Here is a 17,119-nt window from a genome sequence, read left to right on the forward strand (position 1 = left end):
TTTATTTGTCATTTGAAATGAAAGTGAATATTAAATCAAGAATTGTTGAAGTGTTGACATGGAAACCTCTTCATTTGATCTTGATCTTTGTCTTGACCTTACAAAAATGACATAAAAGTAAACATTATTGACTTAAATTTTTGTTTTCATTTTTTTTTTTTTTTTAGAAATCAGTGTCTCAGATCATCAAGCCTGGCTGTTGAAGACAATCGCCCTGGAACTTAGAATGACATCCGTCAACAGACAACGTTCTCACACTCAGAGATTAGTTCAACTTTTGTTAGGAGATGAAGAGCAAGAGATTTGTAGTAAGGAGATGGGGTAGCAGCACAGTGTTTCCAAACTGTTCATAATTTTAGTTACTAAATGAATTTGTTGTTCATTTCACAAAAGTGGATCTTCTAAACCAAGTTAGGATGTGCTCCTTACTCTCCATAATTTAAATCATGTTCTTGGGTTTTTAATGGGTTTTTTTTTTACACATTTTTGTGAGAGGAAGAGACAAGTTTGTATGATGTAATGTTTGCATCATTTAATGTTATTATTATGTAATGTTTGTATCCTATATATATATATAGTATAGTAATGTTTTTTGTACAAATGTGTGTGAGAGGAAGAGACAAGTTTGTATCTTGTAATGTTTGTATCATTTAATGTTAGTATTATGTTATGTTTGTATGATGTAATGTTTGTATCGTATAACGTTTGTCTTATGTAATGTCAGTATTATGTAATGTTTGTATCCTGTCTATCAGGCAGCGTACACCCTGGAGAAGACAGTGAGTTAGGAGTTGCGGAAAGAGAATCTTTGCTGTCAGTCACACATACCATCACATCATTGAACACAGGTAAAGCCCAGTTCAACACAGATAAAATCTTTCATTCATGTCAGTGCTTAAACATAGGATATGAAAACATTGGCTTTTAAAATTGTGCTTATTAATTTAGTCTAGAGTAATATGCATATTTTTATTTAAATTTCAGTTAATCCTAGAGTAGCTATTTAATCTAGATAAGTTGTTTTTTTTAAGCCTGATATTCCTAATTAAGTATATATAAGAAAACCTTTCTCATAACAATGTGGGCTAGGATTTCATTATCTTTCAGATTTCAGCGGTTACTGTTTCCAAGGACTAAGCATGTTAGCCTCATAATGGGAATGAAACTTTGTTTCTCCATTGACCTTGTGAGCTCAGCTGCTGTTTTTAATGAGCCCAGTCAATAATCCCTTCTGTAAAGATAGAATCACAACTGGTATATAGTTGAACATGTTCTATAGATTTGCACTCCCCCCTAGCATATGTGTTCAGGGACCCTTTTGATAAGAACCCTTTTTCACACTTAAAAGTTTATCAGGTCAAAAACAATATCCAAAGAAATACGATATTAATCTGTTGTTATTTTTTTTTTAGCCAATGTTGAATTTATAGAATAGTGTTTTACGATTTTTGAAGCGGATAAACCTTTGGATGTTTTAATCTTTTTTTTTATATATTTTTTATTCCAAAGGGAAACAATTCAGACAAAGGCTTTTAGGAATTCTGGACACGATTTCATTTGAGCAGAGCTACCCGAGCCCACTTCATGTAAATTTCTTTGACAAGGCTCAGATAGAGGCACTGGTCAGGAGTCTGGAGACCAGGGCTAGAGATGGAGTGACCTACTGTGATGTTAGAGCTTTGAGACAAGTCTTACTGACAGAACTGGCCAATCAACAAGGTCCAATGGTAGCTGGACAGAGGCCTCACATAATGGAGGTAAATATTGACAATTTGTAGAGGATGGACACAAGGAAATATATTTGTTTTTTGTCAAATGTTTTAAATTTTTTTTTGGGTATTTCTTCAGATTTGAACATAATAACATCCTAGCCGAAATCTCCCACAGGACTAGGGGATGGCAGCAGGCAGGTTTCGAATCCATGACCATTGAGACCAGTCAATAATCCCTTCTGTAAAGATATAATGACAACTAGTATTTAGTTTAACATGTTCTATGGCTGTGCATTCCCACAGCTTATGTGTTCAAGGACCCTTTTGATAAGAACCCTTATTCATAAGGAAAGCTCACTAACATTTAAAAGTTTATTAGGTCAAAAACAATAGCCATTTCATTCAAGCAGAGCTACGAGAGACCACTGAACAACTGTCCAGAGTGCATATCAAACAACTAGGCAGCCATGCATTTGACCTGTTAGAATACATTGCTATTCATCATTACGAATACTTTTGAAAAAGTAGATTTATATATTTCAATATTATTCATGATGGTGGGAAGCGTGGTCGAGATGCCAAGTACGCTTGAACTTGGCTTGGCTTGGCTACCTAGAAGGGGGCTCGAGGTTCGACACCCGGCTCGGGTAGAGTTGTGTTTACTGAGCGCCTAAAGGCAGCACAGAAAACCAACTCCTAGATACCCCCTCCCCCCACTGGTCCACAAATGAGATTGGACCAAAAGCGCTCTGAGCATGCTATAAGCATGAAAATAGCGCTATTTAAAAGCTATAATAATAATGTACATTTACTTCAATATTTTTTACATGTATATATCATACAAGTTCTGTTTTTTTGTTTGTGTTTTTATAAAGATGAATCCTGAATCTAGATCACTAGCTTACATAGTAACTATTTGAAACAATGTTTTCTTCATTAGGAGATTCAAATGGTGTTGGAGACAGTTGTAGCTCACAATGAAGTCAGAGAGGCTCTGCAGAGAAAGAAGAGAGCATTTGAATCCTGGCGACAAGTTGTGGAGGTTCTTCTAACGTCTGTACCTCAGGACTTGCTCAGTGGGGAGCGCCGTCAAGCCTTGTTGATTGACTTATTGCAAGAACTATTACTGAAGGTATCTTGAACTAATTTACAGTGGCCAGACTAAATATTTACTCTTTTTTTTGACACAAGTTAAACAGGCTAGATACTTGTGCAAATGGTTCAAGAACTATTACTGAAGGTAGCTTGAACCAATTTACGGTGGCTAGGCTAAATGTTTAAATTTTTTTGACAAATGAGTTTAACAGGTTAGATACTTGTGCAAATGAATCTCTAAAAAGTTTCAAAGTACACTAGGCTGATTTTAGTACAATGTGTAATGCGAGTGACTGATGTATATTCATTGTTGTAATTGTAGGTTACTGGGGATGATGTCAGCTTTGAAGCATCATCTCTTGTCTCAGACGTCCTCCTGACACTCATGGCTAACCTCAGACACTGCTTCCTGCCTTCGTCCAACATCCCAGACAGCTCCTCTCATCCCTTCTGGATGAGCTCAAACGCAGGCTCAAGAAGTAGTGTCTCAACATCCTTGCAGATTGTTCTGAGGGGCATCATTGATTATATACAGAAATCTAGTAAGTTTTTTTTTTTAGCATAGGCTTAAATTGTCATTTCAAATTTGTTTAAAAAAAAAAAGTAGTAAGAAATTATAGGATTTGTTTTCCCTTCCCTGTTTTAAATCATAAGAAATGAATTCTCGAATGTATTTGTTTTCTGTCTGACCATGTTTTCTTTTTGTCCAGGTGGAGGCACTCAGAAAGTTCGAGTCAACTTGTATGGAGCTCTGTTATACTGTCTGCAGATAGCTCAGAAACCTCAAGCGGTGCAAGACACCTATGCTGGTTAGTTTCTTATTTATGACATGTTTGGTTTCCTCTCCTTGTGTGTGGGTCATACCTCCCTTTCTTCTATTTTGTTTTTGAGAGGTGACTCCAAGCTTTAGTGCTGTCTATCAAAAGTCATTCATTACAACATTCACAATGCAATAATTAGTGAAAATGAAGACAAAAGATTACTGAAGCTCTGATAAAGAACAAAATGGACTTCATTAAATTAATGTTCTTGTTCAAATCTAGTTTTAACATTTCAATTTCAAAATATATTTTTGTCTTTGTGGGGTATGTTTCAACATTGTTTTTTTTTAAGCTTCCAAAGTTTGGAAACTAATTTGTTATACCCATGACATGAACCTCTTTTAAGGGGCAGGATATTGTCACAGTCAGTATCTTGTTTGGACTAATGAGAGGCACAGTAACCTAGGCAACATTCATGTCAACTGTAGCTGACCTGGGTCAGTGAAATGACTGAATAGTGTCACACACAAAACTATATTTGCTACTGTCAAGAACATATCTGTGACTTGTCTCTTTATATAGAGCAATAGTAACAGTAGTAAAATGTTAATCTAAATGAAACTTGTACAGTACATTTTTTGCATTTTAAATGTATGCTAATATTATATAGGAATAAATGATTGAAGAATTTTTTATTATTTTTTTTTTCAAGAGACAAAAACTATACATACAGCATATAATCATTTCCTGTCTGATGGAAATTCCTATTCATCAAATGACTTTATTCAGGGGATCTCGCTGGCTGAGTGGTTAAGTGCTTGGCTTCCGAACCTGGGGGCCTGGGTTCAAATATTGGTGAAGACTGGGATTTTGGATTTTTAGGATGCTCCTGAGTCCACCCAACTCTAATGGGTATTTGACTTAAGTTGGAGAAAGTAAAGGCATTTGGACGTTGTGCTGGCCACATGACAGCCTGCTCATTAATCGTTAGCCAAAAAAAACAGATGACCGCATCATCATCTGCACTATAGATCGCTAGGCGTGAAGTAGGAAATTTACTTTTACTTTAACGATGTAATTCAGCCTAGTATTATCCCCTATTTTCACCTCATTTTCTCATTGGTTAAAGTCTACCTTGCAGCACCATTTTGTAGGGAAACATCTACTTGTCGAAAACACAGGCATGTTTCTAAATGGTCATTTTGTTTAAAAAATTAGGCTTTTTATAGGGCAGAATATTCTTCTAGTTGTTATCTTGTTTTAATTACTGAGAGGAAAAAATTATCAAATAATAATAGTTATTATAATAACAATCTTTATTATCCATAAGGAAATTGGTGTTACAGTTTGTGCATTACATCAAACAAAACATTACACTATAGAAAACCAAAATGAACATCTACAACCTCACTCTCTCAAAATTTACATGTGAAATGTTTTTAACAGATAGTTGATATGTATTTAATGAATTTATTGTGAGGGGAACAAAAGAGTTTTTCTGTCTGTTTGTCTTTGCTATCAGTGATTCAGATTGTAGCGTTGAACAATTAATAAAATTAACTTTAACATTAATGGAGAATGATGCTGATCTAATCATTTATGTTGCCCCCAGAAAACATGTTTCTGAAACTTGTCTTCTAGATAAACTGAAAAATATACAGACTAGAATATAACAAATAAAAAGCAGATTAATTAAAAAAAGAAATTAACATTTTAGAAATCATCTTTTTTTTACAGCCATATTTGTTTGTTATACCTCATTGTTAAGCATTATTTTAATGCGCCATTTCAACTCAACCTCTTTTAAGGGGCAGGATATTGTCACAGTCAGTATCTTGTTTGGACTAATGAGAGGCACAGTAACCTAGGCAACATTCATGTCAACTGTAGCTGACCTGGGTCAGTTGAATGACTGAATTGTGTCACAGTATTTTACTTTCAGCATTAACTGTGTTAATACTTTTATGTGTTCAATGCCCGATCCATTAAACTGTAGATCAGGTCCATTATAGACAGTCTATTAGGACATTGAATTCTACTTTAATATTAGTGTTGCATTGACACAATATCTTTTAGTTTAGTTTTAATCCATTATTTTGTTCTCTATTTAAAGCTGGCTCAGTAGGAATGGAAAAACTGTTGGTGAGAGACGATTCAGACTATGAGAAATTAGCCACAGAATACATGGATACCATCACGTCCTACGGCAGCAGCTTCATGGAAACTTTGAGCCGCGATGCCTGCGATGGACATCATGTTGGGCGAGTAAGTCTAGGTTCCTGTTGAATTGCGATGGTCGTCTGCCATCTTCTTAGTGGTTAGCAAGCAAATAAATTCATCTTACTCTAAGAGTGTCAATGCAACAACAAAAGTCAAAAGTGGTGCCTGATTTTTTTCAAATGTAGAGCTGTGGTCCTTGAGCCCCCAAAAATATAGATTTTGTTATTTATGTCTGTGAAATGTTTCTGTGTGTTTAACTGAAAATTTCATATTAACACATTTCTGGGCATGAATGAAACAATAAATACATTTTTTCCCCATTAAAAATGATACTACTGATAAGAGATTTATAGACTTATTTGGTTGGGGGGAGGTGAATATGTTTCTGTATATTTTCAATTTGCTTTATGTCAACCTCTTTTAAGGGACAGGATATTGTACCAATCAATATCTTGTTTGGACTAATCTGAGGTACAGTAAAAAGGACAATTCTATCAATTATATCTGACTTATGTCTGTTAAATGATGGAATTGTGTGATAGTACACTTGCAAGTATGATCAAACTTTCGTTTATAAAATACATCTTGTCTACTATATTGTATGTGAGTCTATCCTTGGAAGTAAAATTTTCATTTCCAACTCCCCTCAAATTAGTTTTTTTAGGTTATGTTTTATGTTCATAGATATTCAAAATACTTCATTTAAAAACATCCACCATTACCAGCTTTACTTTTTGAATTTTTAACAGCTCTTGTCACTTTCAATAGCTCTGTCACTTTCAATAGCTTTGTCATTTTCAATATTTCTGTTGTGTAGTCCCAGAAGTAGAGAAAGTCAGTTCCATGAAAATAAACTCAATGAAATAAAGCCAAAAGTTCAGACTGAAGTTTCAATGGAATATTAATTTATTAATTTGATCAACAGAAAGCCATCATTTGAATCCATTTAATTTGTGTGTTGATTGTAATGGTAGGTTTTTGGCTAATGTGTAGCGTCAATGTTTTCAGATGTTATCTCTGTCTGTGCTTGACACTATCATATCCATGGATCACCAGCACACCTGGCTCAGCTTCCTGTGTGGTCGTGGATATCTACAACACTTAGTGGACTCTGTGGCATCAGAAGATGATGGTCAGCTGCTGGCTATACTTTCACCTCATCCGGCCAATCTCAGAGCACTCTACATTTTTCAGTCGAAAATGGTAACTATGTCTAGTTTGGGGTGTGATGGCTGAGTGGTTAAGTGCTTGGCTTCTGAACTTGGGGTCCTGGGTTCAAATCTCAGTGAAGACTGGAGTCCATCCAACTCTAATGGGTACCTGACTTGAGTTGGGAAAGTAATGGCGGTTGGTTATTGTGCTGGCCACATGGCACCCTGCTCGTTAACTGTTGGCAAAAGAAACAAATGACCTTAACATCATCTTCACTATTGATCGCAAGGTCTGAAAGGGGAACTATACTTATAATTAGTTCAATTATGTTTATGTGACAGCCCCTTTATTATTTTAACAAGACAGTCACAGTAATCTTTGTTATTGGTAAAATGTTACGTTCTCTTGGGAAACTAAAGGTCGCATGTTCTTAAGTTAACTTGTTTCAGCTAATGATGATATCATGTAGTTAATCCTGCAACCAAATTAATTTTATTTTTAACACACAAATGTCAAGAACACATTTCGGCTGGTTGTTACTAGGAAATACCACAAATATAAAAAATTTTTAACTTCACTGATTCCAACCTAAGTCTTCTCCACCATGACCACCATGCTTCTATTAATACTTGCTTATTTTATCTGTCCCTTTGTGTTCCTCATGGAATGTTGGGGCTCCATAAAACACATCACTCACCAGTCTCTTGCTAGTCCGTGTCTTTTCTAGTTTCAAAAACTTCCAATGTTTGGGAAGTTATTTTATTGACACACCATTTCTTCTTGTTTTAACATGTTCAACATTTATACCATCACCTCTTTTAAGGGGCAGGATATTGTGTTGTCAGTATCTTGTTTGGACTAACTAGAGGTACAGTAAATACAACATCTATGTCAGCTGTAGCTGATGAGTGTCAGTGAAATGGACAATGGATGTTACATTTGTTATTGTTCTCAAGAGGTTTACAGATATTCAAAGTGTATTCTATTATAAGAATCATATTTTTAGATGTGTAAATGTATGCTGGCTTTAAATGTACATTTTTTTTACAAATTTGTGTCTGTGCATTGATTTTTACAAATTATCTGATGTATGAACAGACTTCACCATTTCTAGATGAGAGGAGTCTTAGGTTGTGGATCTGAATGAATTTTTTTAGACTTCAACTGCCTTCCATCACTATCATACTACGGTAGAAAATTTGAAGACATTTGTCAGGATGCATAGTCCTCTGTCCTAAGTCTTCTCCACCATGACCACCATGCTTCTATTAATACTTGCTTATTTCATCTGTCCCTTGTGTTCCTCATGGGACATAGGGCCTAAATAAAAACACAGCACTCCCCAATCTCTTGCGAGTCCTACTTGCTTAGAGTTCAGGAAATAATGGACAGTTCTTCAGGAAGGAGAAGAAAATGGGAAAATCATCTTTATATTAAGTGTTTTTACATCATGCTAGGAAGATTACACATAAGCTATACTTTATGTGGACTTGTGTTGTTAACCTCTCGTTCATCTAACTTGTTCTACCTAGTACTATTGCTCCAATTGTACAATACAATTTTGATCTTCCTTTTTGTTTGCAGGCGTTACTGACCAGAGTAGCAGAAATGCCTGACGGTGCTCGTACATTGTTACATGGTGGAGCCTTGGAGAAACTAGCTTCCTGTTCAGTGCTGAGTCTTCGCCCAGAAGTGGATGAGTAAGTCTTTGTTTTAGTCCATAGTTATTGTCCAAATTAACTAGCCTGTATACATGGTATTTGTTGTTACTTGGTTCTTTATATGTCCTTAATTGTACAAACATATTAAGTAGTGTAGGCATGTTGTTAGCTCAGCACTATGTAAGCAGCAGGAAATTGACTTGTCATTTTCTTGTTTATGTAATGAGTTGTATTATAGACAGAGTGTTAAAAATGGAGTCAAGTATGAAACAGAGTGAAATTTAGAATATACTATCTGTTCCTGTTTCCACTTAGTTGCTGGGATCAAGTATAAATGTAGCGGGAAAATTAGCAAACATGTTTCTGTAACAAACATTTACACGTCAAATAATTAGATTATTCAACTTGTGTATAAAGGGTTATTTTCATGCTGAACTGACAAAAAATGAAGTAAAAAATGTGCACAAAGCAAACCTTGTGAGCCTATGGGCATGAATTAGATATTTGTTTACTTATAGAGAGCTTTTACAGAGTCACACAGTTCCTTTAGTACCGGTACTAAAATAACGTCAACCTCTTTTAAGGGGCAGGATATTTTGCTTGTAAATATCTTGTTTGGACTAATGAGAGGGACAGTCAAATGGACATTTCAGTCCCACGTTGTCTTGTCTGACCTGTGTCAAGAACGTGACTGATTTGTGTGACATACTTTGATCAACTACTTTTAAATACACACTCATCGTTATAGCTCAATACAAATTCATTCTGATCCATCAAAGCCCACAACCAAAGTTTCTTCAAATCAAAACTCAATAGAAATAATTGTTTTTCGCAAATATGCTAGGACAAACTTGTACAAATGCTCCTTCTTCCCTAGTGCTATTAGAGCATGGAATGGGTTGCCTGAGCTAGCCAGGAAAACCAGTGACTTGGCAGAATTTAAGTCATTGGCTAACATGCATGATGCGTAGGACGTAATCATCTTCTTATTTGAAGTAACGTCTGTATTATAAAAGATATGTTGCTAGCTAATCATCATTTTTTTTGTTTTGATTCTATTCATCTCAGTATGTAGGCATCAAACATTGCAATATTTAAAGCATATATCTGGAAACGATGATTTAACTTGGGTGGGATGGGTTGGTGGGGGGGGGGGGGGGATGGCTGAGTGGTAAAAGGCTTGGCTTCCAAATTGACATCTTGATTCCAAACCCTAGTAAAGACTGGAATTTGTAATTTCAGGACTTTTCACCTCCTCCCCCCCAAGCTGAATTTCCATTAGATTGGACCAATAAAACTTTTCTTATCTTACCTGAGTTGTATTAGTTGTGGAAAGCAAAGCCAGATGGTCATTGTGCTGTCCCTATGATACTCCTTGTTAACCATTGACCATAGAAACAGATGACCTTTACATGATCTCCCCCATAGATCCTAAGGTCTGAAAAGGATGCTTTACTTCATTTGATGGCATATATCCATTTTAATTGATAGCTTCACTCTTTCTTCTTTTTTTGGTCCTTGTCTTTTCTACTTTCAAAAGCTTCCAATGTTTGGGAAGTTATTTTATTTCTTCTTGTTGGAAAAAAAACTTTTGGGTTGTACATTTTTTGTTTTAACATGTTCAACATTTATACCATCACCTCTTTTAAGGGGCAGGATATTGTATTGTCAGTATCTTGTTTGGACTAACTAGAGGTACAGTAAATACAACACCTATGTCAGCTGTTGCTGATGAGTGTCAGTGAAATGAACAATAGATGTTACATTTGTTATTGTTCTCAGATTTTTACAGAAATTCATAGTGTATACTACTATAAGAAGCATATTTCTAGATGTGTAAATGTATACTGGCTATAAATGTACATGTTTTAAAAAAAATATTTGTGCTTTGATTTTTACAAATTATCTGATGTATGAACAGACTTGGACATTTCATGATGAGAGGAGATTTAGGTTGTGGATTAGAATTAATTTTTTTAGACTTCAATGTCTTACTAAAGTAGACAATTTAAAAACATTTGTCGGGCTGCATAGTCCTCTGTCCTATCTGAAAAACCTTTCCAGTCTCTTGAAACTATTCAGAAACATACAATTGTCTTATGCTCTCCAACTGACATGCAACCACACAAAAAAACAAACAAACACTAAGCTTTCTGTTTTAAAGGGCCATTAATTTCTTCAAGACAGAGCAAGTCCAATAAAACATTTAAGAAATAACTTTAATTTTTAAACAATGGCTATAACTGTTTATTATTATCAATGTGTTTGTCACTGAGCTAAGCAGTATTCAAAAGTATTTAAAGGCCAATTAATGCTACGCATGATGCTCTTAAATCTGATGTATAGTGTTCCTTGTGTTTATATATAACCCACCTCCATTCTCGGGGACAAGGTATTGCTCAGTTCATAATATCTTGTTTGGAAATGAGAGGGACAGTAACTATCACTGGCAGCCGTTTGTAGTTGACTTTCCATAAAGTCAATAAGAAAGTCTGACACAGGGCTGACACATGGGACAGAGATTTCTTTTTCTTCTTCAGTTTCACTTGTTGTTTTAATGTAGAGACAAGATTCTGAAAAATTCAAACTGTGTTTGTTATCAAATGATTTTATTAAGCATATCCTAAACTTTTATGTAACAGAAATGTCTCTTAACATAGTTAATTAGAAAAAAAGAAATGATCCCATTGTATTACACTTCATAGGACCACATTGTATATTGGAACAGTCAGAATATCACATTTGGCAGTCAACATTCTTCAAATTTGTGTGTCTGACAGTCTTCTGAGTGCTGTCATAGTCAACATTTGTTTACATCTCTTTCACTTTCCCCTCTATCATGTCTCTACATTAGTAATAAAAAAAAAACAAAATGTGTCTACCTAAATTGTTTGTGTTTCACACCGAAATCCACTAGTTAACATTAAACTTTCTTTCTGCATGGGCATTGTTGGATATAAAGAGACTTTATTTAGTTGTTGTAATTTTGTACAATTGTATATAAGGCGCTTTATAAAATCCAGTGAACAGTGAACCTGAATCTTGTGTAAAACTTTGCCTATAAAATAAAAACTTTCTTTTTCCTTGTCAGCTATTTACAACACATTGATGATGAGGATGATGATCTAATACCCAGCCCTCTAGCTAGATATCGCTTGTTGCTGTTGGCTGTCCTACGTTTCTGTCTAGCCTTGTTGACCTCACTAGGTGGTGAAAACAAGGAAGCTGCCACGCAGGTAATTTCTGTTGGTTTTTTTTTTTGTGTGTGAAATGTTTTATTGAAATAGTTATGTTTTTGAAATACCTGACTAAAATATAGTGTTCAAGAACTCCTCCTAAACCATACCAGACCTTAGTCCCTAAACCTAACTGTCCTGATACCCAAGTTTCTGGAGTACCTCCCACCCCTTTTTTTTTTGTATTACTGATCTAGCTCAGGCTCTAATAAAGTTGTAACTCTGTCTCTGTAAATTGCCCCCAACAAATTTTCTTGATAAAATGTTCATACAAGTCTTACATCATCTCAAATACCCATCAACTTCGAAGGTTGTGAAAAACCTCAACCTCTTGTGTTCATAATCATTGCACATTTTCAGACATATTTCATGGTAAACCAAATTATGATTTGTTAGTTATTTTTAGATTCTGGCTCTTTTTTTTTATTAATGTACAAGACATGTTGCAAAAAATGAATACAGTTACATAGCGCCATTCTGTAAATCAGTGCAGTGGTCTGATAAAGTTAAATCGCAGGTCATATCTTCAAAATCAAAATAATTTTAAAACAATATTTTCCAAAATTAATCCCAAAGCAAAATTAGCTAAAAACATCCTTTTTTTTTTTTTGGGTGCTAAAAAAATGTGAATGATTGTTTTTCTTTTCTAATCAGTTTTTTTTTTTTTAGTGTAAGGATATTAGTATCTAAAACAATTATTTTTTTCACTGTTTCTATTGTGTAATGACTTTGCAACCTTACAAACCAGAGTGAAAGCTGTATAAACCAAAATTACTTTGCAATAAGAAAACTTACTGCACAATAGAAATCCCATTGCTAAATTTAGACTAACTCAGAGAACAGTCTGACTCTACAAAACATGTTAGTTTTCCAAGTAAATTAACTTGCCAACTACTTTCTTGAGACATTGTGAATAGAGAAGTTGAACTCTTACCCAAGCAACAAGTCTTATTGTCTTGTTTCTTTTGCAAGGTGATGCTGTTGATTATCTCCCATGGGGACATCTTTACCTCCATCTTGAGAAGTAGGAAGCCAACTTTGAGTGAAGCTTTTCTTTTAGAACTTAGTCTTACAACAGCTGTCATCGCCAGGGCTAACTATCACAGTAAGTTTTAGTCACTAAAAGTATAATTTTTCTTTTACCCATTACTCTTACATGACAGTTTTTTTGTTTTTTTTTCACATTTCATATTTCTTGTCTATTCTCACCAGGAGAACTTGGAGCAGATTTATTAGAGCATGACACTGCCAATATGGAGTTTAAATCTCTCCGCATGAAGCTGCAGGTAAAAAATTATTGTCTGCTTAAAAATGTCTTTTTTTTTTATTCTTCTCAGAAGTTTGAAATTACCATCTTGTATGTGTTGACAAATCTTTCACTTTGAATTGATTGGTTTCCCTTTAGGATCAGATGCTTGCCCTGTTACCTCACTATGTGACACCAGAGACAGTTGCCAAGCAACTGAAGAGTCGTGTCACCTCCCCCAACAGTGCCAGTTCTCACACAGAGGATGATAATGCGGCTCGTATTCTCCACCTTTACCAAGAAGTGGCCTGCAACTTGACAGCATATTGTCGCAGCCTTATTGCTGATATAGGTCAGTGCTCCTCAGAAGAAAAAAAAGCCTTTTAATTTTCATAATAGTTTAAATGTTATTTCAGCCCAGCACTTGGCGTTCATTCTCTGATCTCTCTCTCTCTCTCTCCCAGGCAACAGCAGTATGAACCAACACTTAGTATTTGGTCCTAGTCTAGAGGAAGTCAGTCTTAGAGAAGGAAGTAAATTAGATGGTGAGTACCTACTCAACTTTTAATTCTCAGTGCTATCTTTTGGTACTCACATGGGTGATTAGACATGTCATTGATGGACTGGGACTTAATGCCGGGCAATTTAGTCAGAGAAAAACCTTGAAATAAATTAATCCAGAAATAACTTTTGTTTTTTTCTAATATATTTCATCCCAAGTAGACAATATCATGATTATATGTACATTTTGAATCAAAAGATGACCTTTTGTTTTAGGGGCCATATCTTTGATTTCTTAACTAGATCTAGGCAAATAGATTCTGCTGTAAAACATTTAAGTCTGCTAAAAAAGGAGATTAGTTTAAACACATTTGCTAACATACATTAGATTTTTTAATTTTTTAAATTAATTGTATTTTTTGTTTTTTTAAATTGTTTTATTTCTATTTACCAATTAAATACTTTAAAAAATATATGGGCTTTTTTTTTCTTTATTTTGTTCATGTACACCAGAGGTTCTTAAACTTTTTTGATCTGGGGACTCCTTTAGATAGTCAAACTTGCCCACAGACCCCTAAGTGAAAAGGCTTTTAGTGAAGAAGTTATTTTAATTGTAAACAATTTTCATCTTTCTGCAAACCTCCTTTGGTGGTCTCGTGGACCCTTGGGGGTCCGCAGACTACAGTTTGAGAAAAACTAATGTAGACAGTCTTATAAGTTATTACTTAGAAAAGAGCAAAGATTGGTTGAAATGAAAGTTAAATCTGTGACAACCTCCTGCTAACAAAGATGTGCTATGTGGTAGACCTAGGAGCTTGTCATGAGTTTCACAAGATTAGTCAATTGAAGTGGCTGTTCACAGTGTGTATACAAGACTGGACTGATAAAAAAAAGGAAAGTTGATCAAGTGTTAGTAAAAACATGCAGTCAGTTTGGGCATGGTCCTAATGGGATATCGGGAACCTTATCTTTAGGGCTCTGTTCATGGCAAATTCGTGTGTTTACTTTCTTTCTAGACATGTCAGTGACACTTGGCGTCGGCCGGAGGCTTGGACTAGGTGTGATAGTCTTGTTGCTGCAGCAGTCTGCTCGTCACTTCAACGTAGTCTACGACTCCTATCATCAGCTGACCTACAAACTGAAAAAATTACCAGAGTTGACAGCAGAGGATCTGAAGCAGGTATGAAATATGGGCTCTTTTAACTGGGACTTTTTGTGGTTTCTGAAAGAACAAGATTAAACTCCATTTTTTGGTTTTAAGCACAGAAAGGGGATGGCTGGATAATTAAAAATTTTTTTTTTTAGAAAAAAAAAACTTATCTTCTAACATGTCTTGTTGTAATTTGTTTAGCATTTTCTCAGTGATATATAAATAAATATATATATAGCTAATCTTTCATGGTATAGCATGGTCAGTGTGATGTGGTCCAATCTCTTTTGTGGACATATGGAGGGGGGGGGGTGCTCTGGGAGAAGGTATTTGTGCCAACTCAGCAAATGCAATTCAGCTTGAGTCAGGACTCAAACTCAAGCCTCCTTGGTAGTTGGCCAAGTGGTTTTTTTGCCATTCAGCCCTACGTCCCATATATTCAGGTTAATTGAAATATATTTCAGATGGTCAATTCTTGTGCAGTCATCATTGGTAGTAGAACTGAAAATAGGAAAACACTTGGGTCACTGCTAGGCCTGCATTGCTTTGCTAGCCATTACTTGCATTTAGATGTGTGTATTGTCATTTTCAATGTTCACTTGATGTTTCTCTCTACAGCTATGTGGTGACCTGTCCATTGAGAAGTTGTCCTCTCAACAGCGGCAGGACTTGGCCAAGTCTCGTCTTGTCCAGCTTGTCTCCCAGAAATCACAGCACCTTCAGCACTATGTTTGTATCCTTTGTCAGAGAGAATCACTAAGAGGTTTTTTTTATTCTATGGTTCAATTTGAGTTGTTGCTTGTTTGGTCGAAATGTTTGAAGCATTTTTGTTTTCTTTAACTCAAGTTTTTGTGTTTAGATATTGTAGAAAATTGTTTGTATATAATTTGGCGCCATCTGGAGTTTTTCCTGGTTCACTGCATTCCTGCTGACCAGTCTTCAATGTCCACTCCTAGTTTCTTAAGGCACAGAACAGGCATCAGAAAATTAACAGGTAACTGGTTCAACAGAGAAGAGTGTAATGGCCGAAATAGTTGTGAGCATTGAAAACATTCATTGATATGACACCATGTTACATAGTATAAACCCACATTTAAATGCACCATAACTACACAATCAAGTTAGATCTATTTCACACTTTTTGTTTCTCAGCTTATGTAATGGTTGTCAAGTTATTGACTTGTATAAACGTTTATCTGTTGTTTTTTTGTGTGTGTAGGTGTCTCTGATTCAATGCTGGATGACAGTGTGACTGGAGGAAGTCCAGTGGTGGGTCCAGGACTAAGTCAGGTGGCACTAGGAGTCTCACGTACCAATATAGAGCAGCTTAGAAGTGCAGCTCCCACAATACTGAATGACACTTTCTTTAAGAGAGTGCAGAATGTTGACCAGGTAGACTTGATCACTAGCTCATAGGATTTCTGAGGAATGCTGGTTTTTTTGACCCATGGTTTTTGTTAGGGTTAGATCTCTTTGGATTGCACAAACATTTCTATAGGACTTCCTGAATATTAGAGGCTTTTAGCTGGCTGCGTTGTAAAATGCTAGGCTTCCAAACTGGAGGGTCCTGGATTTGAATCCTGAAGATAGTGATGTTTTTTATTTCAAGATTTTTAGGGCGTCTCTGAGTCCACCCAGCTGTAACGGGTACCTGACATTAGTTGGAGAAAAGTAAAGGTGGTTGGTTGTTGTGCTGGCCACATGACACCCTCATTAACCTAGGGCCACAGAAACAGATGACCTTTATATTTTCTGCCTTAAAGTTCTGGGAGAGGAACTTTTTACTTAACATCTCTTTGAAGTTTTAAGTTTTGGCCAGCTCTTTGAATTCACAATAATTATTTTCAAAAAATTTTGTCTGTTGTCTAGTCTGTAATGATTGTTCTTGTTCCTTCTCCAGGTCTATGGCCAACACAGAACACATTACAGTTTCTCTGAGGCAATTACCAGGAGAATTAAACGCGTTTTAAAACTTCACACATTATAGCCTGTCATTAGCTTGTTGAATTACATTGGTCATTGATGGAACTATGTAGCAGGACAGCTGATTCAAGTCTATTTTAATCCAAGTGCATCCAGACTTGATGCCAGTCAAATATGTGTCTTAAGTCAAGTCTCATAGAAACATGCACCAATCTGTATAGTATGTTTTAAAGTTGTAAGTCTGAATGAAGAGAACCTGTTTCAAGTGTGTCTGTGTTTCAGGTGTACCTGTGAATATGTTACTTTGTAAATGTTTGGAATGTGATTTTGTGAACTTCATTTTTTTAATTCAATTAAACTTTATGAACTCTAACAACTTGTTCCAACATCTTGGATGTAAAATGCTAAAAGTTGACAGCAGTACAAACCACACAGAGAGGATACAGAAAAAAAAAGGAATAT

At 35.5% G+C, this 17,119-nt stretch overlaps 1 protein-coding gene across 1 annotated transcript in view; it reads left to right on the forward strand.

The window, feature by feature from the left end:
• The window catches only part of LOC106056592 (nuclear pore complex protein Nup205-like), a 43,895-nt gene extending 26,862 nt beyond the window's left edge, over positions 1-17,033 (forward strand). The window contains exons 23-41 of the mRNA XM_056032182.1: positions 168-308; positions 756-848; positions 1,510-1,757; positions 2,653-2,844; positions 3,130-3,349; positions 3,518-3,616; positions 5,682-5,833; positions 6,797-6,991; positions 8,525-8,640; positions 11,693-11,837; positions 12,810-12,942; positions 13,050-13,123; positions 13,243-13,435; positions 13,548-13,628; positions 14,601-14,764; positions 15,353-15,467; positions 15,594-15,728; positions 15,954-16,126; positions 16,635-17,033. Coding sequence (XP_055888157.1) covers positions 168-308; positions 756-848; positions 1,510-1,757; positions 2,653-2,844; positions 3,130-3,349; positions 3,518-3,616; positions 5,682-5,833; positions 6,797-6,991; positions 8,525-8,640; positions 11,693-11,837; positions 12,810-12,942; positions 13,050-13,123; positions 13,243-13,435; positions 13,548-13,628; positions 14,601-14,764; positions 15,353-15,467; positions 15,594-15,728; positions 15,954-16,126; positions 16,635-16,721 — 2,756 coding nt within the window. The 3' untranslated portion in view covers positions 16,722-17,033. The remainder of the gene's footprint in view (positions 1-167; positions 309-755; positions 849-1,509; positions 1,758-2,652; positions 2,845-3,129; positions 3,350-3,517; positions 3,617-5,681; positions 5,834-6,796; positions 6,992-8,524; positions 8,641-11,692; positions 11,838-12,809; positions 12,943-13,049; positions 13,124-13,242; positions 13,436-13,547; positions 13,629-14,600; positions 14,765-15,352; positions 15,468-15,593; positions 15,729-15,953; positions 16,127-16,634) is intronic.
• The last annotated feature ends 86 nt before the right edge of the window (positions 17,034-17,119 follow it).

This window comes from Biomphalaria glabrata, chromosome 6 (genome assembly GCF_947242115.1).
Source record: "Biomphalaria glabrata chromosome 6, xgBioGlab47.1, whole genome shotgun sequence".
Classification (NCBI taxonomy): domain Eukaryota; kingdom Metazoa; phylum Mollusca; class Gastropoda; family Planorbidae; genus Biomphalaria; species Biomphalaria glabrata.